We start from the raw sequence: 27,928 nt of genomic DNA on the forward strand, positions 1-27,928 counted from the left end.
CGCATCCCGTGAAGCCCGCAGGCGGAGAGCCCTGACCCGGAAACGGAAATGAGCCCACCCAGGGGGCGGAACGGAGACGCGTGTTAAGCTCACGTGACCCGCCCACCTCCTGCCCGGCGGAGCCACGTCCTCTACGGCTGGGGGGGCGGGGCCCGGGGCGGGGCCAGGGCCGAGCAGGCCGCGTCCCCGGATGGAGGGCAGCGCCATTTAGACAACCGTGAGCCGCAGCTGCGGGGTTGGGTTGTCGCTGGTGCCATGGGGCGCCTATCGCGGATGCTGTTGCTCGCCCTGCTGGTGTTCCCCGCCGCTGTGCTGCKCGGCGGCGCCCGCCGCGGCCCAGGTGCGGGGGCGCGCGCGGGGCGGGGCGGGTGAGCCGCGCTGAGCGGCCGTTGCTGCCCGGGATTCGAATTGGGGTGGGGGGGCAGAGAGAGCGGTAACGGTCGCTCCGCGCGCGCCTTTTGCCTCCGCGCTGGCGGTGGTGGCGCAGCGGGCTCGGCTGGGGGCCGCGCCGGCCGCTGCCCCCTCTTCGGGGGCGACGGCGTGGGGGAGCGGCTCTCCCCGGGCTTGGGAGACTTGAAGCCGCGTTTGCGATCCTCTTTCTGAAAGGAAGGAGGCGGGCGGGCGCTCGTCACTCATCACCTGCCCTGTGCGGACAGCTCCGGGCACGGGCCTGCCATGCTTCCTGCACACGTGCCTCCGCCGCCGGGCCTCTGGCGGGCTGACTGGGCTTCCCTCCCTTGTGGGACGAGGGCCGTGCTGGAGTATCTCCTGGTATGCGCCCCTCGCTCCCCGCTGTGGCCTGCCGAGGGCGCTCGTTGGGGTGCGGGCCCCTGAGGTGGAGTCGGCCTCTGGCCTCTCGCAGAAGAAACTGCTTTGCAGTGTCAGGCAGGGCACTGCTGCTGCCTGGTTGGGGGCTAGTGTCAAACTTGGCTGTGAAATCGATCTTAGAAGCACACGGGTTCGAGTGTCTCGTGCAAAAAAAAAAAAAAAAAAATGGGGGGGGGTTGTAAGCAGAGCACCAACGGTTTTGTCTTCACTCCAGCTCTAAGATGACTCTGGGTTCTACAGTGAATTGTTAGCAGATTGACTGGCTGCCAGCGTTCTTTGCCTTATTCCCCCAGCCCCCTAAGTGTCCTTCAAATAGCAGAATGCTAATTTCTGTTTACTTGATAGTTTTATCTGATTCACGATCTGAAAGCTGCTTCCATACCATTAAGCATGGAAAGATTGAAGGGCAGCAATCTCACCCAGCTTTGCCAGTGAGTTGCAGCAAACACTGTGTGTTCCTTCCCACAGGGGGAAGATTTCCTTTCCCACTATTGCCACATCATCAGCCCTTCTGACATCCACTGAAAGGATTGTAATTTAGACATCTAGGAGAATGTGCTGGTGCTGTTGCACATGAAAAATGTGCTTAACATACCAGTAGCCTTTTCAGGTGTAAGGATTTTAATTAAAAATGTTATATGTAAGCTTTTAATTTTAAAAACTTCATAAAATAAAATAACTGCAGTTAGTCCTAGGTTAAGTATTACATATGTATAAGCAAAATTCTTTGAGCGTGTCTGCTAAAGACACTGGAGAGGAGTATTGTGCTTGGCTTTTTGTTAGCCAAGCCTAACCACATCTCAGATTCCTTGGGTATACTGGTCCAACTTAAGGATTTTTATTTTGTGTGAAAGTTAAGCATCTGTTTAAAATGTGTACATGTAGCAATTACATCTTTTTGATGTTTGCATAACTTAATCTTCCATTAATTTCTACTATTTTCATTTTTTTGGAAAGAAAAGCCTCATCAAAAAATTTTTGTAGTCCTGTATATTGTAAGAGTTCTCTGCCTGGCCTGCATGTGCTCTAAACTACAAACAGGCAGAACTTCATGCTGTGGCCAGTATTAGTATTAGTCTGACTTGACCAATGTTTGAATATGAGGTTCAACACCATAGAAGCAGACAAGCAATGAGCTATCTGACTGCACTTCTCCTGGAGCCTTGCTCAAGATCCAGATTTCTTTTCTAACTAGTAGTCCAGTTCTGTTGAACATGTGAATAGAATAGTATGTCATATTCTGAAGATCATATTAAAAAACCCTTTTGTTTGTAGTATAATTTAAATGAAAAAAATGTATGCAAAAATAAGTTTTATAAATACACATGGAAATGTGATCTTCTGATACGAGCAGATGATTGACATTTATTTATTAACTTAGTCTTAGAAGAAACAAAGCTCACTAAATTAGTTCCCTGGCTGATAGTGTTTTTGTTTTGTCATTACAAAACTRAAAATTAAAATATTATATATAATGTGTCGACAAGTTCAAAATTAAGTAATAGCTTTTAATGCAATTTGTTACTCTGGCAGTTTAAGCTTTGCTGTGTGAATGTTGGACTTTGGGTAATCCTGATATGTAAACTGGATTGTTTGAACTTACTGGCGTGTACAGGAGTAGTTTAGAGAATATTAGAGATGGAAAAAGATGCAGACAGATCAACACAGTCAGTTGAATGTGAGCTTTTCTGTAACTGATGCTTCAAAATACTGTATTTGAAAAATGTTTATGCAATTCGTCAAACACTAGCTTAAAAAATCGTACTACAATGTCAGATTTCTGTTGTTCAGCTAGACATGAAAAATATTGCTTGTATTTACATTTTATTTTGGTAGGTGCAGGCTTACTTGTTGCAGCTCAAGATGCTACAGAAGATGAGGAAGCTGTGGAAGATACTGTAGTTGAAGATGAAGATGATGAAGCAGAAGTTGAAGAAGATGAGCCTACAGACTTGGTAATTGTGCATGAGTGTTATTTCAGAAGTGTGRATTAGACCAAAAGTGCTTAAAGCTAGATAGCTTAAATGTCTGTAAGTATATTTTTAGTGTCATTGATATTTAGAAATTGCTWTTTCAAAATCTCCAATTAAAATTACGTTCCATTTGGAATTTCAGAACAATTTTTCTTTTCTGAGTTATCAGCGAAAGATTACATGGGGACAGCCACGCTTTCAACTATGAAAACTGCAGCTCAGAAAAAAGAGCACCAAGTGGGATAACCAAGTCTCACAGAAGCTCTTAGCAATTCTTTCTCAGGTTCATTTCAGTAAACTGAGAAAGGCATTGGAGTACAGGACTACTTCATATTGGCTTATTTTGTATTGATGTGCAAGAGGAAGCAGAATCCTTGTARTACAAATCTATCTTGGATTTGTTAGTTAAACTCCACAGTAATGCTGAAAACCTTGTTTTGCAGCCTGCTTTCACTTGATTATATTCATAGGCTGTGACTCTTGTTGTAGTGTATGCTTGTTAAGCCTGTGGCCATATTTCTTTTTTGAGTCACTTTGTTCAGGTTGAGCAAATGAAATATTTTATAATAATGAAGTTTAGGGCATGATTAGGAGGAGAAGACAACAAAGAGTGTGATAAGTTGTGTGTGATAAGAWCTGAAAAACCAGTAGACTGTTCTTGAAGCCAGTTAGACTGATGTTTGATTACTGATGTGAAATTGAGCTTATGGTTGACTGGCTTTTTCAAGTGGTAAAAGATGTGGTAGGTATTCAATACTGTTAGARTTTATTAAGTAAATTTACATGTAACTTGCTTTTAATGCATAGAGCAAGACTAAACAAGGTAAGTGGTCAGTTTTAGGCAGTTTGTTGTATCTGTCTCTGGAATACAAGATAAAGACTTTGCATAACATCTCTATTTGAAGATGCTAGGCTAAGTTGTGGTTCATTGCTTCTCTAGGCCATGGTTCATATACAACTGATCCAGTTGACTATCCACTGTTTAAAGTAGTTGTTTTAGTAGTCAAATCAAATCATCCAACCAACTTGCAAGCAGTGGCTTTAGGAAACAGTTCAAAATGGGGACAGCCATGCCTTTATGTGTGGGATGGAGAGCCACCATCTCCATGTRGAAAATAAGCCCTTAATGCTTGTGTTTGTACAGTTAGAGTGAATCATCAAAAAGGTGAACCAGCAGAGTCCAACTGTTTTCAGGGACTTAACACTAATCATCTTAAAAATGGAAAAAAAGCTTCTCTAAACACCCGCCCCCCCCCACAGCAGAATTAAATCAATTGCCTCATGGCTGTTCATAAGTTTGAAAATACTTTTTTTTTCCTAAGTTGTAATATATTAGATGTGAAGATGTTACATTTAGGTTCTTCCTCTTTCTTTACACTTGAAAAAGAAACCTTGCTGTGTTTTTTTTTGATTGGTAGCCTTTCAGTACATCTAAATGCTGTTGAATACATCAGGATGCAGTTGAGATTAGTCGCTGTGTCAAACCTAACAGGTAGAAGGATAAATGCTGAAGAGGATGCAAATCAAATCTATAAGCAGCAGAGATTCCATATACTAACTCTGCAACAGCGGGAATTGATGTTAATGCTTTAATTGATGTTAATGTCATTGTATGTTTTGTCAGACTGATACTTGTTATGCGGGGTTCTCATAAAACAAGTATGGTCTTCATGTCACTGTTCATTATAGGGTATTTCAAAAAAGTCTCTTGTCTTAGACAGAAGAGAAAGAGGAAGAAGACTTGTCAGGCGAACCTAAAGCCTCACCTAGTGCTGATACAACCATCTTATTTGTGAAAGGTGAAGGTAAGAGTCCTGTGCCAATCTACCATCATCTTTACTGTGACTTAAAGTGTATCAATGTATGTGTAAAAATAGTGAAGCTTCTAAATTTCCAAATCTTTTCCAAGCATTCTGTGGTTAAAAACAAGGACTAGGTATGCTCTATGAAGTTTCTAACGGTTGGTTATTTTTGTGTTCTAGACTTTCCAGCAAACAACATTGTAAAATTTCTGGTAGGCTTCACCAATAAGGGTACAGAGGATTTTATTGTTGAGTCTCTAGATGCTTCTTTCCGTTACCCTCAAGACTACCAGTTTTATATCCAGAACTTCACAGCTCTCCCACTGAATACAGTAGTTCCACCACAGAGACAAGCCACGTTTGAGTACTCTTTCATCCCAGCTGAGCCTATGGGTGGCCGTCCTTTTGGACTAGTTATCAATCTGAACTACAGAGATGTAAATGTAAGTCTAATGTCATTCCTTAWATTCTTTTTAGTTGATGTGGAAACATCAAGAAGGAGTTGCTTAGTCAAGTTAATACCTTTTCGGACAGTGAATACCTTTGAGGTTTTTAAGCAAAACAATAAACACTTAAGCAAAGTAAGCAAAGCTGTATTTCATGACAGTCCTCCATATATATGGAGAAGTGCTGTGTATGTTAGACTTGAAACAGTAGAAGCTAAATTGCCTTAGAATTATGTAGAAGTGAGCTGTAGTCATTTAAGAAAAAAATTCTCTGGGATAAGTGAAATTTCACTGTACCCTTCTGATTGAATTTTAATAAACTCAATCAACCTGAATCCCATCTGCAAACTCGACCTTGAGCAGATGTGACCAGCAGTTGCAGTTTTCCAAAAGCATAAATGGAGATTAAAATATGGGATTCCTCTTTATTTTAGTGTGGGCTGAAATACAGGAGTTCTATGCCATTCAAAGTGTTTTGATTGAGTTAATAAGAACTTTGGCATGTAATATTTTATACTACAGAAGATAATGTCTCTGAGGCTAGATATGAGTTTCTTGCTAATATCAAGACTTTTATTTGTACTTGTACAAAAAAATTTGTTCAAGAAAATATGTGGAAACTTTGTAGGGCAATGTGTTCCAAGATGCTGTCTTCAATCAAACAGTTACAATTATTGAAAAAGAAGATGGGCTGGATGGAGAAACGTAAGTAGGCTGGCGACTGAAACTTAGTATACTGGTAGAACTGATCATTGAGGACTGTTCTTATATCTTCATTTTATTGGATGCTAGGTGTAATCTCTGTCTTACTGGTGGCATTTGACTTGTATACACAGAAAACCTTGATACACTGGAAACTTGAGCTTTTTTTCTTCCAACTAAGTTCTGTGTCAGTGCTAGGAATCTTCAGGATTGATATTGTGTTAACTAACAGCTTATGCAAAYGTTTTGCTGAGGGAACTTAAGCCTGGGGTAGTACATAATGCTACATATATATGTATATAGCAATACAAAGCTGTTAAGCTTTTGTTATCCTAGTGTATTTTTTTCCCTAGGAGTTAAAAGAAATAGACGATTCAGAGTATTGGGCTGTAGGTCCTACTGTGAACACTGGAATAACATGCTTTCAAAGTACTCTAGTGTAAGCCAAGATTATATAAACTGAAAGATGCCTCTTCAGTATGAGATAAGGGAACTTGCACTYATTCTTTGTTGCACTTCCCCTGAGTAGCGGATTAGTTAATTTCATGAATGTTCTTTATTTTAAAGATGTAGTTAATCTGGCAGACCTTGTGTTGCAAGCATGTGCTGAGATAATGCACTTAAGTATTATATTATTGGATTGAGATTTTAAGATAACCWGGGAGTTAAGTATTTCTGAAAACTTATTTTTTGAAGACGATGAATATTTGAATTCTCCTGCCACAGGTAGAATTTGCCCACTGAGCAAACTTCCCCTTTAAAAAGAGCAACCAAAGGAAATAGCTGTTGCATGAATTCATATTTGCAAAATAAAATAGCATCAATGAAAGAGCAACTGATCATCTGAAAATGTGCACTATCCTGGTGATAAAGGACCTCTCGTAAGAAATCARATCCATCAGTCGGGACCAGTCTGAATTAATGTCTTGTGAATAAGCACTTTCCATAAAACAGGGATGTTCAGTTAAGTCTCTTCTGCAGTTTAACTCCATAATTTCTGTTGTAAATTGGATTAATGTTCAACAAATGTTGTAGTGGTTTCTTCAACTCACAAAAGTTCTACTTGCTCTTAAAGTTAATTTTAGATTGAATTTGTGTTCACCTATTGCTAATTATCAACAGGTATTTCAGAAAGAATTCTATCAGTGAAATTCATGCTTTTTTTTATGTATTTTAAGGAATTCTAACTGTGGAACACAGAAATAGATGTCTTAAGGCTATGCTTTTCAAAGCTCTGTTAGCAATAAATATGAATATCYGGGCAGTTCTTGCCTTGCATTAGCATACTAAAAGCATATAATGAATTTGAAAGCTTTTGTAAGTGGTTAAAGCCAAGTCATAAACATAAATACTACCTGTGACCCAACATCTTGAAATACGGTGTTGCAAGAGTCCTTGAAGGTACTAAATTTCAATAATTACTAGTTTTGTTTGAGCTTATATGGCATTGTTCAAATGTTCTGTTGTTCAAAATTAAATTTGGGATTACAGTTTCTGAAATTTAGAATAAATACTTAACGTGTATTAGCACTTTAGTTTCAGGTTCATTATATCATGCTTCCTTTCCCCTACCCCTGCACATGGCTTGAATGATTAAGCAGGCATGAGGGCCAAAGGTAGGCTTAGTTGCTCTATCTGTTTGTAAACTTTTAAACACTAATGGTTTTTTAAATTACTTTTCTTAAAGGATCTTCATGTATATGTTCCTTGCTGGACTTGGTCTACTTGTCATTGTTGGCCTACATCAATTATTAGAATCCAGGAAGGTGGGTAATTTTTTTTTTGCCTGCGTACTTCTTAAAGAGGACCTTACTGGTATGCTTGAAGTAAGAAAGCAATACTGTATATTGCTGGCCTAGAATGGTATGGGTAGAACTTCAGAAGTTTGTTTTCTAAGATTGAGATCTTGAAAATCACTGGAAAAACTAGAGACATTAAACAAAAGCAAAAAAAAAAAAAAAAAAAAAAAAAAAAAAACGCCCAGAACACAGTGTTAAAGGCATTTAGATTGCTTGCCTAATGCTCCTTGGGTCTGTTCTTTACCACCGCACTAAAGCAATTGCATTGAGAGCTTTGATGTGTTTTCCAAATGCTGAATGTGTGCAGCTACTGGTTTAATAATTGATGGCTTTTCCGCAATCTATATATCTGTTATGTTAAATGAGATCAAGGGAAAACAGCTCTTTAGTCCTTTGTTCAGCGTGTAACAGTGCATTAGTATAATGTTGATTAGGGCCTTCTGGATTCCTCCGTAATACTGGAATAACTAAAGGTTTGTCAGCATAAGTGGTCTGGCAGGTGTAAGACCTGGAAAAGACCATGCAGGTCTTACCTGCATGGGTAAATGGCCTGGAATACTTAAAGAATCTCTGTGTAGCCAAGCTTACAGTAAGCAGCTTCCCTTGGGAAGAGGTTTGGGATAACTGTTGTGCTGTGAACTCTGTTTTGCAGGCTAACACTCAAACACAGATATTGTGTTTATCTGAAAAAGTGCCACAAAGCAGATCATCTCAAAGTTTGATTATCTATCACCCTCCTCCTCCCCCCCCCCCCCCAGGTATAATGAGCTTGCCAAGGCATGCATAAAATCTTTGTATCTTTGTGTGGAATTAGTACTTCAGGGGATTAGAAGTGCTAATACCAAGCTTAGGTGAATAAATTGCTAATGGGTAAAGATAGTTAAAGTTAAGCTAGAAAGATGGCTTGATACAGGGGCTGACCTTAAGTTTGTGTCTCAGTGAAGTAATTCCAGTTTATTAAATGCAGGATTATTACCTGTTTCTAATATTTGTACTACTAGAACTGTTATGTGGTAGGCAAAATTTTCTGTTCTTGAATTTTTCAGAGGAAGAGACCAGTACAGAAAGTAGAGATGGGAACATCAAATCAGAATGATGTTGATATGAGCTGGATTCCTCAAGAAACTTTAAATCAAATCAGTAAGTAGCCTGCCTTCCATAACTGGAGCATAAYTTATTAATCAAATATTTAAATAGCTCATGCTAAATTCTCAGGACAGTATACATCTGGGGACTAAATTGCCTAAAGCACTGTGCTTAATAAAGCTATTATGTTAACAGCTCATTCTTGTGTGGAACAGACTTGACTGGTTGATACAGTTTTATAAAATAACTATCCTAATGATTTTACACTTTGTTCTGTAGACTCCTTCAATCATAAAATCTCTATCCAAAACCTGCATCACAAAAGGCTTAAATGATGGAGTCTCCTGACACTCCTGTAGTGTCATCTGAAAGTTTTTGTAAGTTGTTTGGAAGCTTACCTATAGGCCTAGAACCTTTAAATAAGCATTGGAAGTGTGTAACCCTGTCTTGAAGCTATATTAAGACTTGGATCGTAATGTCCTTCACAGATCCAAAATAATTATATTCTACTTAATACCCAACAGTAAATTCAGTATCTAATTTCTTTGGAACAGCTATGTTTTTGGATATTGCTAACTTCTCTTGCTGTTTCTTCTGTTTTGCTTTCCCATGGCTTCAGTGCAAAGTAGAAGAGGTGAGACAAAGCCTCGTGCTTTAAAGAGTGGAAGTTACTGATGTGTGTCCATGTGATAATTAAGCATGGATAGAATTCTGGCTTCCTGCATGCAGTGATTGATGTAGCATGAATAGTAGTTGATTACAAACACATGTGTGTGTGTATTCATGTATATTACATACATAATGTGTGTATGTATACATACATGCACACACATAAGTAACAGTAAAAATTCCTAGTTGTACTGTAGTAGTGTAGCGTAGCTGTGAATTGGTGAAATACTGTGATCTGCTCTGACAATGTCTAGAATCATTTACCTAAAATGTAGATGTGTATCTTGTCCTCTACACCACCTWGGTATAATTTCGTGCGACAGTTAGTGATTAATGTGGAGGACTGAGCATAGCCAATGACTGAGCACATCTTTCAGTCAGAAACAAAAAAAAACCAACCTGAACTTGGAGTCTCATACTTCACTAGTTAGATTTATCTATTCAGGTATTCCTTATCCCATATGAACTGCTATCTGTTTTGCAGCACGGATCAGAGAATTGCTTTGAAAACACTTTGCAGGAACTACTTTAACTTGAAAGAGACTCCTGTTTTGATAAAGTAAGCGTATTCTCAGTGACCTTAAAGAATAGACTTTCTACATGAAAGAGCCTGAAAAATTTAGAGGCCCTAGTTTGGACATCAGACTGTCAGGAGCTGATGATGTCACTTTTAGTGCCTTTTTTTTCTTTATTATTATATTACACTAGATATAAGGACTAATGTTTCATTTCTGAAAATGTAAATTATCCTGCATACTCTGACTTTTTGTATGTGACAATTTCATACTTCATGCTTAGTCTAGCAAGAAGAACTGATTGAGGCTCTAAATTCTAAATTTCTCTGTAGAACAAGCTGAATCTAAACTGAGTTAAAATCCTGGTAAGGTCTTAATTCTCCCCACCTCTTTCTTTAAGCTGGATACATATTCTGCTTTTCAGTACTTGAAATCCAGGAAAAACTGAAGCTTAAGTCCTTTTCTGATTATTATTATTATGATGATTATTTTATTTATTTATTTATTTTAATTCTAGGTTAGCTTTAATTAGAACTCTCCACTAGCATTCTTTAAAATACATGGCCTTCAAGATCCTCAGATTCTAGACTCCTCAGCTTTCAAAAGATGCTTCTTTGTACTGTACTGGTTGATATTTGTAGCAGCATGGCAGCTACTCGTTGTATTTGCTTATGCTGTAGACAGTTCTATTTTAACAAATTTTAACAAAATATACATTTGTAGATGCACAGACACATTTTTTTTCTTCAGTGTACCATAGCTTTCCTCCAATCCTGTAAGGATTAAATATTCCACCTTACATATTCAATGTCACTGGAAAGGACAATTAGAGGCATGCCATAAAGACTTAAATTTTAAGATCAAGCTTCAACATCCAGTGATCATACAGCTGAAGTGGGGTCCCTAACCCATACTAGATACCTGATTACAAAATATCCTCCTCATATTTAGACATGGCTGCTTCCCTGGTTAAGAATCTTCCCCCCCCCCCCCCACAACCAAAATGATAAATGTTATTCTCTTGCTGTTAATCTGTATGAATGTGGAAATACTTCATGCGAGATGAAGTTACATAAAGAACTACCACATTTGTCAGGCAAGTAAACTCAGAACAGTAGTGACCAAAATAATTCCTTTAATTTCTGAAAGTTTACTAATTCCTAAGCATGGAACTTTTTTTAAACAGCAGAGCATGCAGCATCAGCAGGATATTGTGTGGGTTTTTGTTTTGCTATCTGGCAAGTTAAACAGTCTCAACCCTGAGGTTGTGTTACATAAGAACACTTTTTTTTTCCCTCCTCCTGCCTTATGTTACCTTCTGTTCAGGATGCTAACAATTAAAAGCATTAACGAGTTGTTTAAACTGTCTGTAGTCATGTGTCACACTAGAAGGACAGTTTGGTCTGTGTGGGAAGGAGTACCTACTTTATCATATAATATCTAATCTGAAGTAGCTCTAGTAACTGATTTTCTTTTTTTCCTTTTCTTTAAATCCAGATAAAGCTTCACCAAGGCGGTTGCCCCGCAAGAGGGCACAGAAAAGATCGGTGGGATCTGATGAGTAAATGTTAAATTGTACAACAGTTCAACCTTTACTAATCCTGCCTGTTTGGATTTTTTGGGGATTAGCGTGCAGAGAGTCCATACCACCATTAGGAAAATACTGCTAAATATTTGGACTGAACAAATTAACTGAATGGTGTTAATATTACTGAAAATGCACTTCTTTTTTTTTTGATAATTGTTGGGGGAGGGGAGGTAGCCATTAAGATTTGTGCCTGTGTGTGTAAGCAGTTGGTCTTAACAAAATCATACTACCTGAAATGTGCCTTTAGAGTTCTTTGTAATGCTGGCTTCTCACCTGTATACTGTCTTTGAGGGATTTTTCCCTCCCTGATCACCCCAATCTGAATGTGTAGTGACTTAATCTGTCTTGATCGTATACTGTCTGTGTGCATTTTTCTTTTCAGAACTTTCTCTACAACACACAAACTTTGTGTGTGGTCCTACTTCAGTGTTAACACTGATTATCTAGACTTCTGCATAATTAGCATTCTAAAGGCACAACTGGGTATAGCTGCTTGTAGCAGTAGACATTTTGCTGCTGTTTTGATCTGGGCATGCAGTGAGCTAAAATTTGAATTTGTCTCCATAAATGTTAGGAGGACTCTTTTATACAGCAGCAGAACTTGTGAAGCATGGAATGTGTGTGCTGAATTGGTATTACTACATAAAACATTTTTTTTTACTCAGCTTGTTAAATGATTAGTTATTGAGTCGTGCCAGCAGCTTAGGTATTCTGACTATAGTGGTTGCTCTGGAATGTTTGCTCAAATTACTGAATACGCTATGACTGGCTCTTCAATAAGTTTTCAGTTATTGTTAGAATGTCATCTGTACCAAGACACAAGGAGTTTTCTTATGAAGGTTTACAGGGGGAAGGACTTGGGATTTACTGTACACATTTGAAACTGAATTTGAAAACTTCAAACTGTAATGGGTGAATAAGTAGTTTCTGTCACTYTTTTTTATCTGACTTTTTGCACTTACTAATACATCAGTCCAAGTTGTTTTTATCATCTGGTCTTTCCCATTAGTAACACAGATGCATTTCTGTTATTTAATATTTGTTAGTCCAGCACTCAGTAGAAAAGCTGTAGATAATCCAAATGTGATTCTCTTTTTGTGGCAGGCACCACTTACGTTGTTACCAGCAACTGGGGTGTTGATCTGAATCCGTTGCATTCAGGAATGTAACTTTGACAGTAAAAGAAGCAAATATTGCAAAGAGTGAGTTTGCTGCCGTTCAGGCACTTGAACAAGGATTGAAGTGTTTACATCCCATACATATTTTCCTGTGTCTAAAGATCTGGACCCTATCTTAGGGTTTAGGAAATGCATTGATTTGAGACTTCCTGTTTTCTTCTCTTTCCTGATGCCCACTTGTGAAAGTGCTCTTTTTGATCTATACTTGTTCTGCAGGGACTGAGCATCTGAGCCAATGAGTTGAGCAATACCTGCAAATCATGTCACCATATTGTATTTGAAGCAATGTCTAAGGTCTGAAGCTACCTGTACTGCTACTATTGTACTATACACTTCCCTAAAATGAAATGTAAATGAAATGTTCTTTACTCATCTTGCAATGGAATATAATGTAAGAATGGGAAGAACAACCTCAATAATGCTTTGCTTAATGTGCTGATAACATAGCTAGCCCAGGCAGAATAATGTAATAAAGAGTTAGGATTGTTGGATTCTCATACATACGGCTTAGCAAAGTGTTGAATGCTACTTTCAGAACAGGTGACTTAACTCAAATTGTATGGAACAGCTTTGCCTCCAGTGTTGTAATCTGGCTCTATGGTAGGTTTGTGGTGGTCCAGCTTGCATTGATTCACTAAAATGTTTGTCTTAAATGTTTTGCTATACTGAAGTCTACAACTATTGCAGTGGCTGTTCTGTTGAACATCTAAAGTGGGAGGGTATCTGCCCTTTCTTGGATTATGCTGCCTACCTGAAATCAGGAGGCTTTTTTTGTTGTTGTTTTGTGTGTGTGTGTGTGTGTGTTTATTTTTTTTTAACCTCCTGGTAGTAGGTAATCTTTAACTCATTGTAAGACTTCAAGAGGGGAAGATCCTGTTCTTTCAGGTAATGATAATGAGCTTCTCTAGGTTCAGTGGTACTCTATAAGAAAAGACAAAGTATCACAACAAAGAGTAGTAATCTATTTAATCTAATTTAGCTCCTTCAAATTAACAGAAGCTTAGCTCCTACAGATTTTAGCTTTTGGACCAAGTTAGCCCTTTTAAGGATATCTTATGCTGACCAGAACTCCAGTGAAAGAGTTGAATGTAGAAAGACTGAAGCACTCTACAAATTAGAAATAGAAATAATGTTTGACAGTATTAGCGCTTTCTTCTCTCCACTTGATGGTTATGATTCGATTACTGAAGTGCCAAGCTTGAAAGAAGAGAGGAGACAGTTTAGCAGATTGACACAGAAACTAGTGACTGAAGAGTACAGTTGTAACAAGAAAGATGTCTTTTAGGTCATAGAACTTTACATTGGATAGTTAATAACTTTCTCAGCCAGAAGCAGTTACTTCCTAAGAAGTTTGGCTAGCAGTCCAGTACTTCTCATGATAAATGAAGTAACAGTTCTAAGTTCCTTTTTCATCKTAGTTTGTTTTAGTTGAAACTTAGCAATAATGTTCTAGTGTGCAGTAGCAGTTGAACTTCGGCATCTTTTGCATTCTTTCTAGCGGATAAGCCAGTTCACTACATCTGAATTTTTCAAGTGGGGAAAACATGGCTCTTATGCTATTGGTTATTTAACACCTTTGATACTTGAATTTTTTTACAACACTGCCCATATAGGTAGATTAGTGTCAGAGGTATGTTACTGGATATCGTTAGCAGCTTGTAGTTGCCATCACTTTAAGATGGAACAAGCTAGCAATTCTGCCTATCTTTATGCCACCTTTTTTTCTGTAGTAGTACAAGCATTTATGTAATCTTGTACTCTTATCAGCCTGGTTTTCTGCTAGTTTACTAAGCAGCTGCTCATGTGAAGTTATGAGGAGCAAGGACTCAGAAATCTTGCTAGGATTTTTGTCATTATTGATAATGGGTACTAAGGATGGGGTTAAACTGCAGGTTAGACTGTGGCCACTTAGCAAAAGGATCACTGTTAATTCCTTCCCTGTGGCTCCTAAAATACTACTGAAATCTATGAAAGATTGACAGGTCTGTACTTGGGGAGGCAGGATCCCTCCTTCAAGTTTCTGTCCTATAGGCAGCAAAGGATTAATTAGCTACATTTGAACCATGTTTGATACCTGTAGCCCTCTATTCTTTATYGTATCTGACAGCAGCTTATTTTTCCACTATCATTTAATCTGATAGAAACAGCTGCTGTCAGACTAAAGGATGAAGTCTCATGATTCTTCATGTACCAAATAGCAAAGTCATAGGCCACAGAATGGGATGGAGCAGAGTAGCAATGGCAGTACTTCAGTTTGCTTCAAAATATTCATGCTGAACCTCTTCCTTATGTTGGAATGGAATTAATTTATGTCATCATTCACTGTTTTCATTCCTGGAGCGCATGGTGCTGAACAGAACATTGCACTTGCAGGCTTTGAATTCAGGGAAGCAATGGGGAAAGTAAAATGCTAACATAGGCTTGTGTTCAGTGTGCTTGATGTACTAAGGAACAGTTGATAATTACACTGTCTTCCCTTTGGAGAAGACAAAGGATCTACCTCATAGGTGTGACACAAGGGCTGTTTCAGGAATATTTCAAAGTTAAGCTTACTATCTTCATGGTAGCTGCTTGTTTAAGATGTAACACTAGTGCARTGTGATAGTAACTAAAAACATGCACGCTATACCAGTTTAATCCCCTCATTGAATAACATTTAGCAGCTTCATGCTAAGGTTCTTAATATACAGAGGACTTGAAATTTGCTTATAGGAGAAAGCAAAGTCAGGGCTTCCGGTTTCTGCAAGAGTCTGTAAGTAGAATAAATTATAGTGTCTCCTAAGTTTTCCATGGAGCTTTTCTTTCATTCAAAAAAGTGATAAAGATGACCTTGTAGATACAGTCAACAGTCAGTTTGTTTAAGAATGACTGATTGTTTTGGATGATGTAAGTTTAGATAACGGATGTTGTACTGCTACTGAAATGTTAATTTAACATTTATTTTCTTACCTGCTTGTTTTCAGTAATAGGCGAGATCAGAATTAAATGAATGCAGGTGTTTTGTAAAGTAAATGTGAAGTTTTTCTTAGCATCTTGTAGTTTTTTTTTTTTTTTTTAAATAAAGCATGAGTGGTACTCTGGTGCTCTTTTCATTGATGAAGAAGCGACCTGTAATAGCAAATGTGCAAAAAGACTGCAAACATGCTATACTTCAAAAACTGCTTTTCTGCAAGTGTATTGGGAATGGGGTTAATAGCAAATAGTGATAGTCAGCAGTGGACAATTGACAATGGACAAATATTAACAGATTCTTATTGCTTATAAGAATAAGATTCAGGGAGGTCTCTTCAGTAACTGTAAGAACRTATTGAAGTTATTGAATCTTGATCTTTTAAAATAGAAATATAATAGATTTTCTGKAAGAAACAACCTCGTGCTGAACTGTAGTCAGTGTAAAAATAATAAGATGCTTAAAGGCTGCTGAAGCACAAAGTGATAATCGGATTGGAATTTTAAAGGTGTATGGTGTTGTCTAACCTATCCCCCCAAAAAACTGAAAATACCAGTTCAGGCACATGTGCTATATCTAAACAGAAGGAGGTAAGACTTAGTTGGAAAAAAGCTAATTCATTCATATACAAGGTAAGTTCATGCAGCCATGTAGCTGCATTACATCTTTTAGTTGGATGTAGATTCCCACTAAGGCTACAGAATGTTTAATATTTAAATTTGTTTTCACTCAGCTTTTTTTTCCCCTAGCATTTACTGATAATTGTGAACAATTGTGAGTACCTACTAATGTTACTTTTCTCCAGTGCTATTTCTTAAATTATAATTGTCTTAAATATGAATTGCTAGACGTATATTGATGCAGGTCTGTGTAATAGAAGATGTATTTTATAATTGTGCAGTCTTAATTTTAGTTTCTCTGGTCGCTGACTGATTTAAGGTCAGTCTTTTCTTAACTTCTTTCCAGTCTTCACTGACTGCTTAAAAAGGCAAGCAGATTTTACCTTTTTTTTTTTCATGTGTTGTGTTGCAGCTTATTACATGGGGGCTAGTGAGACCTTAGCTCTTTAAGGTAAAATAGSATAAAACACTAGCTTTTTACAGAATAAAGAGAGGGTAGATACAGAACAGTTTTACTGCAAAACAATTTTTTTTCTCAAAGCAATATGCARTCTGTTCCAGTTGCTTTCAGTGTGTAATGTTTGTTATGCTAGATACAGAAAAAATGTTATAGTGACATATCTGCATTCAGCTCCTGCATCCAAAATGCAATAGTCCGTTCCAAAATAGCACTTAGGCTTTCTTCCTCTTTCCTTCTCTAATGCTGCTAGCTATGACGATGGATGCTAACGTTTTTTCCTCACCCTGCCCTCCTGTCCCCACCCCTCAAAAAGTTTGGTCTTCAGAGGAGTACTTTTCTTAGCTTATGCTTGGCAGAGAAAAGACCTCTTAAAAAAAAAAAAAAAAAAAACACCCTATATTGTAGGTTTTTTATGGCTTCCAGTGCAGATATCTTCTCTGCTACCTCTGTTCTAAGCATCTCTGAACAATTAAGTAGTATTATCTTTTTCAGAGCTAGTTCAAATACCAGGTTCCAACAAGAACGGCTTAAAATGAAGGATGGTGAGGCTCTTGTGTTCCTATGAATTACATCTCTGGGTAAATATAGGAAAGCTTAAGAACAGGTATTTAACACTGATTTCTAAATGTCAGAGTTCTGAAAGAAAAAAAAATTATTTAAGCTGACTTACTTTTCCTTTAAGAGTAAAATAATAGACTTCCAGAACTTCAGATTGGGCTCAGTTCTTTCCTAGCTGTCATTACAACCTTCATTTCACTAGGTCATCTTTCTGTCCTCTTGTTACTTGTCTTAATCATAACTTCACATTAACCAGAATTTTAAGGAAGCCCAGTAAGACACAAGGCATGTTACAGATTTCATGTCAGTTAAGGGAAAAATGAAACTTACCTCACTTCTGGTTGGTCAGCTCATGTAGAAACCACAGCCTGTCCTGCCTTCATTGGGTTTTTCCCCCTACACTATTTACATTATGAAACCAAAACTGAAGAGCAGTGCTTTTCATATAATGAAGACAATGTGGAGTTCATGTGCATAGTGGCCATGCAGGTGGCTGTGAAAAACAAGCACAGATAATTCCAAGATGACCTCAGTGTGTAATGTAATAAAACAGAGAGAACAGTCCTTCCCTATAGGGTGTGGATGTGGCCAGACAAGGTAGTGTTTCATCTGTGTGAGGCTGCACTGGGTGGAATTAAGGGCTAAAGCCTTACCCAGAAGATAAAAATAATACTAAATTCACTAACTAGATCATGACTCCGCAAGTGATATAGCCAGCAATACCAAAAGCTGCCAGCTGGAGGATCTCCCAAAGCCTGTGCAGCTCCTTTTGATAACAAGCAAAAGGACCAAAAAGATCTCTAGTTCCTTCTGAATGAAGGATATCTAAATGCATAAGTGGAAACAATTGTCTGGGTTTTTGACTCATACCTTGCTCTATCTTGGTCTCAGAGCAAGTGTGAGCACTGCTTTTTTTTTTTTTAATGCTTTTAGGAAAAAAAAACAGGTGAAACAGGCTCTGAAAAGCTGCAGATACAAAYATTTTGTATTTGCTTCTTCAAAAAATTGCTATAACAACTTACAGATTCAATCTAAGGCATCCTGGAAGTAGAGGCAACAGTGACAAACTACATGCTGCTGCTTTGTCATCTGAGCTGATCAGGCTTCATGTGACTGAAATTACAGTTTAAGTCAGGCCTCTCAACTCCTTGTGCACCTTGACCACATTCAGATACTAGTAGGTACATGTTCTGCCTTCAACTGAAGTATTTTTCTCCATGAAATATAAGTCAGTTTGTCTAAAACCAATTCTTGTAACAAAAGTGCAGTCTGACTGGTCAGTGTTTTGCTCAGCAAAGTTATTTACTCTTGCCTCCCTTAAGGGAGGAGAAATAATTCAGCATAGCTCTCTGAAGAATCTTCAGGATATCATTAGCTTAACTCTTTATGTAGAATTAGTTCATCCTGGAATAACTCTTTTCATTAGGTAGCCAAGAGTTGTTTCAACATATTAATTATAGTTATATATCCCTGTAATGGGATGTACCTGTATGCTAGTCTAAAGATGCCTCGGTTCAAAGTTCTTCCCTCTCATATAATCAGACTGCCTATAAAATATTTCCATGCAACTGTCCATTGGGCAAAACTTAYTGTTTAACTAGTATCTGGGGCAGAGCATTGATCTTTCCCAGGACTGATCTACCAATAAATTTGTTTAGAACTTTAACCTATTAGCAGAGGGAATATCCTTTTTTACCCACAGAATGGAGTTGCAAAAAATCCTTTAGCAGGCTTGAAGTTTCAAAGGAAGTCTTTCAAATAAATATTTAATGCTAGCTGCTCTAATTAAACTTCAAGGGTTCAGAATACAGTCTTAGTCCTCTTTGCCAGGACTGGGGCCTTGTTCAACAGATCTTTGTATTCAGTCTACCTAAGGGTATTTTATTTTCTATCTGTGCTTTTAATTGTGATTTTGCTGGTATACTGGTCTTTGGTTTGGCATTGTTGGTTTGTATATTTGTTTTAATTCAATACTCAGTCATTTGTAGATGCAGAGTAAGCCTTGAAAAGATCAGAATTTGTATCATCTCTAATTAAGCAACAGCAGGAGAAGGGAAAAAAAATACTGAAGAGGAGCTAGGGATCCTAGTGTTCCTTTTCCTTTAAATTCCTCTGGCTTTTYTTCTTCTCATTTTATATGTCCAGAATCAAACCTATAAACATCCACTGCTTCCCTCTGAACTGTACAATTATTCCATGACATCTACTTCAGACTTGTCTGCCTATGTGCTATAAGAACAGTGACAAAATCTGAATCCCAGTCCTTACATGGCTGGATATTTTTAATAGCAAATGATTAATATACATTTTGCTCAACTAAATGATCCTAGAGAAGAATCAAAGAACACTGAGATATACGTTCTTGTACAAGCCTGGATCCATGGCATTACTAAAATGAGTAGTGCATAGGACCATGCTTAGACCTTGTTCTGACAGTATGTTAGATCCCAACCTCAGCTGACAACTTCACCAACAAGTTTGTAAGAGAGACAGAGAAAGAATTACTATGTTGGTTTATTTGGTAGAAATCTACCAAGAAAAAGAATCAAAACATCAAATTGCTAGAATTTAAATAGCATCTAATGACTATTAAAGTATGGCAACATTGTCACTGAAATAACAGGTTATAATTAGAAGCATGTGTAAATGCCCTAACAAACTTAATTAGGGAGCATATTATGTTTTCCCTAGAGCTAGTATCTGAGAATTAGTAAAAACATGCTTGCTTCTTTCTAATACTAGTTTCATTCATGGAGAGTACAAGTTTTCTCCCAGCTACAGATGGTGTTTTGTCCAGACTTCCAATTAAATTCTAACTAAATAAGCAAGCTTCCTGTTTTTTGGCTGTCTTGTTGTTAGAAACCATAGGCCAGACTTTTCAGAATGCTAAAGTAAAGCCTATTTCAATTATTTTTTTTCTTCTTAAAAATCACACTACACTGGGACATCTCCTTTCTAATGTATTAATAGCCTAGCAAGTTGTAACAGTGTAGCATCCTATTATTTCTTTTCCTTACTGAAAAGACATGATGAAGATGAACTGTTATGCATCAGTTGCACTGTTGTAGAGCCAGAACAATCACTGGTGGAGTTATTCTGGGCTTATGCTGGGTGGGACTTCCCTAAGGTCCAGTTGAGGACTGAACTCCCTCCACTCCCATTTTTAATGCACCTCACTGGATGTTGTTTACCAGTTCTTTAGTTAGATACAGTACTTCTGGTTACCCTCAATTTTCCTCTAGTGTGATGATGCCTAAGGGCTACCACCACTGTTGCTGCTGTTTTGCTGAGTTTGTGGAATTCCACTGAAACAGATGTCAGTAAYTCACTGCTCCAGCAATAAATACAAGCTGCTAACAAGGATTTGTTGACAAATTTCAAGACATGCTACAGCTGCAGTTCAATAAAATACTGCCACAAGTAATCCTGGCAGGAGCTGCTATCACTTTTAATTAAATGCTGTTCAAATTAAGTACCTTCATTTTTGGAGTAGGTGTTCCACAGCTGCTGAAGAGAATAGTTGTTTTGAGTCAGGGAAACTTTGGCATGCTCTGAAAGTGAGGTGCATTACCCAAATACGCATATTAAAGACAGAACATGGCTCTGCATTCTGTGCCAAAAGCCATTAGCTGCTAGCTGCATGTGTTGCCCAGTTTCCTAAATCTGTTCCTTTCTCTTAYCTCCAAGCCTGGCAAGCTATTCTAACTCAGCATTGATTATGGCTTTCAGTAGCCATAGGAGAGACAGAAGATCAGAAATCAAAAAAGTTACATTGTAGTGCAGACTTTGATGGATTGCTGTATATACAGTTTGTGATACCTTGATTTTCAGCAGAGTGTAATTGACCTGATCTGTGTAACCTTGAGTACTGTAAAGCTTTAGTCATGTGTGCATCTTGGGAGCAACAGGTAAAGTGGTGCTACGTATTCTCCAGCAAAAATGGTGGTACTGGCAAAGTGAAGAAGTTTAGAAGTATTGTATCACACTCAGCAGTGCATGAGCTAGAACATGGGAAGATACTAGGTGCTACCGCCTTCAGATTAAAGCTGCCTCCTCCCCTTAATTGTTACCTAGGGGCCTCAGTAATGAAGAAAGGGCTACTATTCAGAAGTAAGGAGGGGAAAATTGCAATGAAAAAGGCTRCAGGGGGTTTGTTTGTTTGTTACACCATTTACTTTTCCATCCCAAAGGACAGGTCACATGTGGTTAAAATTTGAATTGCAAACACCTGGGAGAAGTTTTTATTGGTTAAAACAAACATACATCTCTCAATTAGCACTGCCATTATCCTAAATTAAAATATTTCTTTTGCATGCTGATGGAAAAAGCAGRTGTTACTTATTTAAATCAACACTTAGATTTTGGTGTAATTTTAAGCTGGCCTCATGCTCTGAACAGTCAGGTAACAGAAAATTCAAAGAAAGATTAACACGTACAATGCCAGAGCATTGTCTTCATTAGATGCCAGGAGTCACAGAGCTGAAAACTAATGGGTGCTAAAAATAATTTTGACTACTGTGAAAGTTTAGAATTAATATTGYGGCTAGAAATACTGTTAAAAATAATGTTTTGAACCTAATCTGAGTGCAGTGGCACACCTAGAGGTACATTTCCCATGAGAAGCACATTTAAAGTAATAAATTAACTGAAGGCACTTTCTGAATATTTGGACCTTACCTTTTCAGGTGCTGCACGTTACTTGATGCCTTTGACTTTTGATCATGTTGCTGGGACATGAGAGCACTCTACTGCTCCCTGAACTGGGTCCCCATGAATGAACCTGTTGATTGCTTTAGTTACCCAAATGAGCCTGTTTCTGAGCCTGTTTCTATGCCCATTTCTCATTTGAGAGGAACAGTTACTAGTGCTGTGTACACATGCATACATGCTCAGTTCTCTCTCATCAGTCTTGAACCTTTCTTTGAATACTTGCTGCAAACAGCAGCAGGTTTTGCTGTTTCTTTTATCTGAGCTACTCTGATCATGTGTTAAAACAGAGCTACAGCCTAGAGCCCTGGCTGACATTTTGTCCTAACCTTTGCACATTTTTACTAGTAATGTGGTCATGTTCCATGTGTTGTTACAGACTGAAAGTTACTGTCTGAAAGTTAGCCTGCAGCAAAGCTGGCCTTTACCACCTGAACCTCTAGTTCTAAGTTTATGAAAATTGATTAGGCCTTTCATGATGAAAGGCCTTTTCCCAGCACCTCTCTCTCTTTTTCACAGTGAATGTCATTTCATGAACTACTTTAAAGCCCGTGGCTGAAGGACTCTAGAGAAGTTCAGATGATTTTGCAGCAACATATGCCAAATGCCCATCATACAAAGTTTCCTAATAAATTACCAGCAAGAGGAGAATCTGGCAGGGCAGAAATAAACAAACGCAGCAAAGGAGAGAGCTATTTTCAGTTCTTAATACTAAAAAGATTTCTACAAGGCTTTCTGTTGAATTACACTGTTCATACTGCCTGTTCATAGATACTGTGTCATTAGTGCTATTCCATTTCACATGGTTATTAGTGAGATTTCCCTTCTCCCAAGTATTAGAAGCATTCAACTCCCAGTGAGGTTTTGGGGTCTAAAGAAGTCTTTCTACTTACAAGTATTAAAATATGAAAAAAGTCCTGCTTTCCTTAAATGCATTTCTGAGGCAGAGGAAGAGAGGGGGCTTAAGAAAGAACCAAAAATAGGAGGCAGTATTAAAATTTTTGCAAATCCTCAATAMTGCCTCTCAAGTCCACCCATAGTAAAGACTTGATTTAGTTTTAGTTCTACAAGTTGTTTTAAGATGCATTCCGAAACGAAGGCATCTTGACCTCCCTTCCTAGGAAGGCCCTTAAGGCTTTCACTTCCCTGGGTAATTCAACTAGCTTTTTCCTCTACCAGGCACTCCACTAACACAGCAATGTAAGTATACATATTACATACCACTTACCAGAGATAATACATGCAGCCAAAGCCAGTGATAGCAAGGCAGATATTCCTCTAACACTGAAGCACCTCACTGTGCACAGTAATCCACCCATGTCTTCCCTGCTACCCTTAAACAGGGTTAATTTCATGTGTCYCTGGCCAATATCCTTGCTCGCAGGTGTTTGTAGTTTCCCCAGCTTCAGTCACCTCCCAAATCAGGTGTAGCTGCAGAAGCCTCCTGTCTCCAGACTAGATTACCAGAATGAGGCCACCTGGCTCTTGGCTGCTAACAAGTCTTAGTGCACCTGCAGCTGAAGCAGGCAAAAGTTGTGATGTGGATTCCTTGGAGAAACTTCCACTTAAAGTAAACATTGAGGTTACATACACTAGGCAGAAATGCAGAGAAGCTAGAAGGGACAGAGTGAGCATCAAGGTCCTGCTCTGTAACTAGCAGGAARCCCATGTTACAGGGGCTCAGCTATAAGAGCAGGTTCAGAAAAGGGTTGTTTTCACAGGAGTTTATGCTAGGCTACAGTGTCAAATTGTAGACTCCTGAACATAAACGAGTAGAGCATGAGGTAGGAGGGAGCACAGAGGAGAGTCCCTTTTCTCTTTGCCCTCATAGGAAGAAGAATCTGGATAGGTTCTTTGAAAAACATCTTACTGGAAAAATGGTTTCATAAACATCTTTCTTTTTACAGTAGTAACTCTAGGTGCTGCTTTAGTAGTGGGTAGATGCAGCAGTGCTCTCCTTGTCCACATATCCTTTTCCCCTAGGCACTGCTTCAGAGACTGCTGAGGTGAAGCAGGCATGGTAGGCCATGGAAACACACCTGGACAAACTGCTGTAGTTGGTGACTGCAGCAACAAGGAATTCTGCCCCGTAACAGTCCTTACATATGTCATGAGCAAACACATGCACATCACTGGACAGTGGTAGTACTACTACTCAGCACATACGAGAAACGCCTCCTGCTTGTGTAGTATAAATCAGAATATAGCTTTCGGGGGGGGGGGGTGCATGTGCGCACGCACGAGTGGATATCAAATAATCTAAAATAATCTTCCCAATGGCAGTTCTCAGCTAGGAAAGATACCAGCTTGCCSACATTGAGCAAGCCTAGAGCGTCAGACTTGCTGGCAGAGCACAACTCCTTGCCTCTGCAAGAGTTGTCTATGGACATGCTTTGGGCTCTAGAGGAGACTGCATTAAAAAAACATCAATGGCTTTTCCTGCCAGCATCCATTCTTCAAAATCACAGGCACAAACTGGGGCTGTACATCATCAACAGAGYTGTTTTAGTTCAGGAATCCCAGCTGTGCTAAACATGCTGTTGTTTTAGGACTATTTCTGCTTTCTATAACACAGCACRTATCACTGGAAATAAGGAAATATTGTGGTCTGCCATCAAATCTGCAGATGTCTGCAGTTTCCGGAGAATGACAACGATCATCTGCTGCGTATTTGTTTCCCTGCTTTCCTGTGTGTGCACGGGAGGGCATGAGTAAGGCGAGGGCTCAGCTCACCGAGGTGAGGCTGGAAGTCAAACCCAAACTCAGGAATTTCAGAGCATGTCGAGGACCCAAAGTTCAAAGGTGACAAAAGAACAACATGATACTACTGAACTTCAGGATATATACAGTCAGACAACCCATCATCTCCACAGGCCAACTACAGCGCAAGCACTAGACCCAGTGTAAGATGGAGGTACCTAGAAAAACAATATCACCCCACTTGCAGGTAAGAAAGATACCTGCTTTTTTTTTTTTTTCCTTGCCCCCCCTCCTTCGCAATCCCCCCCACCTTTCCTCAAACCTTGAACCATTCCTTTCAAAACACTTAGCTTTTCTCTATGATATGACATGAGGAGGGTCTTCTCAGTCCCCAAAGGGTCAGAGCATGCCTCTTCCACTTCTCTTATTTTAACAGAGAACCTGGTTGGAAAGCAAAAGCAGCATTCTCTTTCTTGCCTCATTTTCACTGCTCTAGCACAGGTGCAGGTTATGAAAATTACTGCCAAGAAAAGGGATTGGAGCAGGAAAGCACTTCCCTTTGTGCCTAAGTAGGAGAGCTAAAATGACCTGGCTCACCAGAAGATACTGGTCTCCACATTAGCTGCACAGTTTTTACTCACTTTTCTCCCTGGTGTTGACTCCTAAGGGTGCCAAATTTCTGGAAAATTTCAGTGTAGCCCATTTAGCCTCACTCAGTCCAGTAGTTAGAGAAGTCTTGATTAACCAGTACAATGCTTCCGCCCATCCTTTTCTTTTCCTGCATTACCAGAGTGGATGACAAAAGATGGTGCCTCTCAGACTTTGACAGAAAGTGCCAGTTGTTCCAGGCTAGGGTTGCATGTACGCTTTTGCTTGCTGAATCCATGGTTAGTCCAACTAACTGTCAGTCCTTGGAATTTCCAAAAGTGGTGTTTTCTTTCATGTGTTGCTTAAATCTCAATCTCTGTAGACATACCTACAGGAAAAAGCATATGTGATTTCCTGAACTAGAGGCTTTGGGAGCAGCGAGAAAAAGGTTCTGAGTAAAGTTTTGTCCCTTGCTGCCTTCTGACGGCATCAAGAGCAGATCAGTTCTCATTGTGCTCACTGCCCGAAGGGCTATGTGTCTGCATACATGCACAAATACACTGGGGTGTACACACCAATGCTGGGTATTTAGTGACAGCTGGATAATGGCAAACCAATACTTTTATTCCTTTCTCTTTACCAGTTTGAATTTCAGTATCAGTACGTATGCTGAGACACACTCCAGCCAGGTTCCATATCCTGATTTGGGACAGTAGGTTTCCACCCAGCCCTGGTATCTCGAAACAATGCTCCTGTTCCCACGTGCTACAGCTTTGTACTTTAGCCTTTGAAAAAGCCAACCTGCTGGTTCCCCTCCCAGCCAAGGCATCCTCGACCTTCTCTGATAACGACAGTGGAAGATTTTGATCTTCCCTGAACCTTAATGCTTTGGAGGGAGCATGTGAACTCCACATGTTAATTCCCCAACAAACTGGCCTCTCCAGGCCAGTCATCATTTTAAAGATTACCTTTAAAGCTTTAAAGTAAAAGCTAGGGAGCAAGGCAAGGAACCAGCAAGTTGGACAAAACTTGCTAAGGGGGACCTACCTGCCTTGATCCTCTGTGGACATCCMAGGCCAGCCCTAGAAATGAGTGCCACAGTAGCGAGTGTGAGGAGGAGTGGAGGGAGGAGGAAGGCGAGGGATAAACCAGCAGAGAGCAAAGTTCAGCAGGCTGTTACCCTGTGAAGTACAGGAAGAATAGGGCAATTCCCAACTAAGGGATGGTCAAAGTCTGTCAGATCAAGTTCAAAGGTAACTAAGAGGAGAAATGGGCTGGGCATCTAACTTGCAGCCTGCAGAGGCCAAGCACTAAGTGTCTGCAGGTCACCTATTTCATAGGTAATTGCTTTCTAGCCACATAAGCTCAGGGGCTACAYTTTTATTTTATACCTCGCAACAGATCCCTTCACCCTTTGAATGTGAGTTTTCCATGAGTCTTTTCCACCATAGTAGACTTATGAGAGGAGGGAATACTTCTAAGGCCAATGGGTTGGAGCAGGAAGAATGAAATCTGCTGCTTTCCTCCCTCATAAATCTTATTTCCATCCTCTCCCTCCACCCAGAGGTACCTCAGGAGTCCTGCTTCATCAGATTTCCTTGTTTGGGGCAGAGCTGCCAAACTGGATAGTTTTCTTTTAACCTGTTCCTGCTCAGTGGTGAGGAATCAGCTCTTCACCAGAGAAAGTGATTGAGAGAGTCTCAGCTGCTATCATTGAGATCCAAGAGGCTAAAAGCAGGAAAGGAGAAGCAGTTTAGACTTTTGGATGCATCTCTCTGACTGAATTTGGTTCACCTCTCTACAGAAAGAATCCCGCGAGGACGTAAGAAGCAGATGCTCAAATGCTCTACAATTCCCTGGCATCTAGAACTGGATACACAACTCAGATGATTCTTTGGCTCATCATCCTGGGAAATGTATTTTATTCAAAAGAAAGCATTCAAAATGCAACTAAGGCAGCTCCAACAAGCTAAAACAAAGGATTTCTTTTTTCTTTTTTTTTGACACATGCATGTGGCTTTCAAATACATCCTGAAGATTTCACAGCCATATACATTTATGCAAAAATAAAACTATAATGGCAGAAACCTACTTCATTTATACAGAAAATGAGTGATACACTGTTAATCACCACAATGTGCTGTAAGAAAGACGCTCACTTATGCGATCATGGGGCTACAAAGACCTCTGACCTAACACCTGCACAGGAAAATCAGCACCAATATACTTTTTTTTTTTTTGTCTTCAGTTGCTGTTTTGAGAAACTGCAGTTACAGAAAAAGCACCATTTCAGAGGGTTTWGACTACTAGAAAACTGGATGGCAAATGGAACACGAACATTCAAAGTGCTACAATTATCYCTAATTCAAACTCAGTCCAACTGAAGGAAGAGAAACAGTAATACTATTTACACYGATAAACTCTGGCTGGTATGTTGTYCTCTAATAGAAAAGTTTGAAAGCAAGGTACAATAAACCCACAAGAAAAGCCACGTCCATTTTGTAACCTATAATTTTTAAATATAACATTTTATTGCTTAGATGGTTTGATACAGAACAACTTTTACTTTTATTTTGAATTTGGAAGTACTGTACAACTGAATAAAAAGAGGAATAAAAGTACCAAAACAAATGTGTGATTCTCTGTTCATGTGGCATAAACCAGTCTTGTACACAATTCGTAGCAGCAGTTTAAGTTCCCTTTAGAAAAATATGAATTCTACACATTTATTACTGTTTCCTGCATGGGATGAAATCACT

The 27,928-nt window shown here is 39.2% G+C and overlaps 1 protein-coding gene across 3 annotated transcripts; it reads left to right on the forward strand.

The window, feature by feature from the left end:
• Nucleotides 1–144: 144 nt before the first annotated feature.
• On the forward strand, nucleotides 145–27,800 carry SSR1 (signal sequence receptor subunit 1). 3 transcript variants are annotated; one of them, XM_085321679.1, is made up of 9 exons: nucleotides 145–340; nucleotides 2,665–2,783; nucleotides 4,519–4,606; nucleotides 4,784–5,046; nucleotides 5,678–5,754; nucleotides 7,439–7,517; nucleotides 8,597–8,690; nucleotides 11,318–11,381; nucleotides 26,974–27,800. In XM_085321679.1, the coding sequence occupies exons 1-9, from the start codon at nucleotides 256–258 to the stop codon at nucleotides 26,993–26,995; spliced, it is 891 nt and encodes a 296-aa protein (XP_085177805.1). In that variant the 5' UTR covers nucleotides 145–255; the 3' UTR covers nucleotides 26,996–27,800. The 3 variants fall into 3 exon arrangements, with proteins under 3 accessions (XP_085177805.1, XP_085177806.1, XP_085177807.1); XM_085321680.1 differs by lacking the exon at nucleotides 26,974–27,800 and adding an exon at nucleotides 12,803–21,837; XM_085321681.1 differs by lacking the exon at nucleotides 26,974–27,800 and having other exon boundaries at nucleotides 146–340; nucleotides 11,318–12,072.
• Nucleotides 27,801–27,928: the final 128 nt, after the last annotated feature.

The sequence above is a fragment of the Rhea americana genome, unplaced genomic scaffold, assembly GCF_003343005.1.
Source record: "Rhea americana isolate MKP2758 unplaced genomic scaffold, rheAme1 scaffold_70, whole genome shotgun sequence".
Taxonomy (NCBI): Eukaryota; Metazoa; Chordata; class Aves; order Rheiformes; family Rheidae; genus Rhea; species Rhea americana.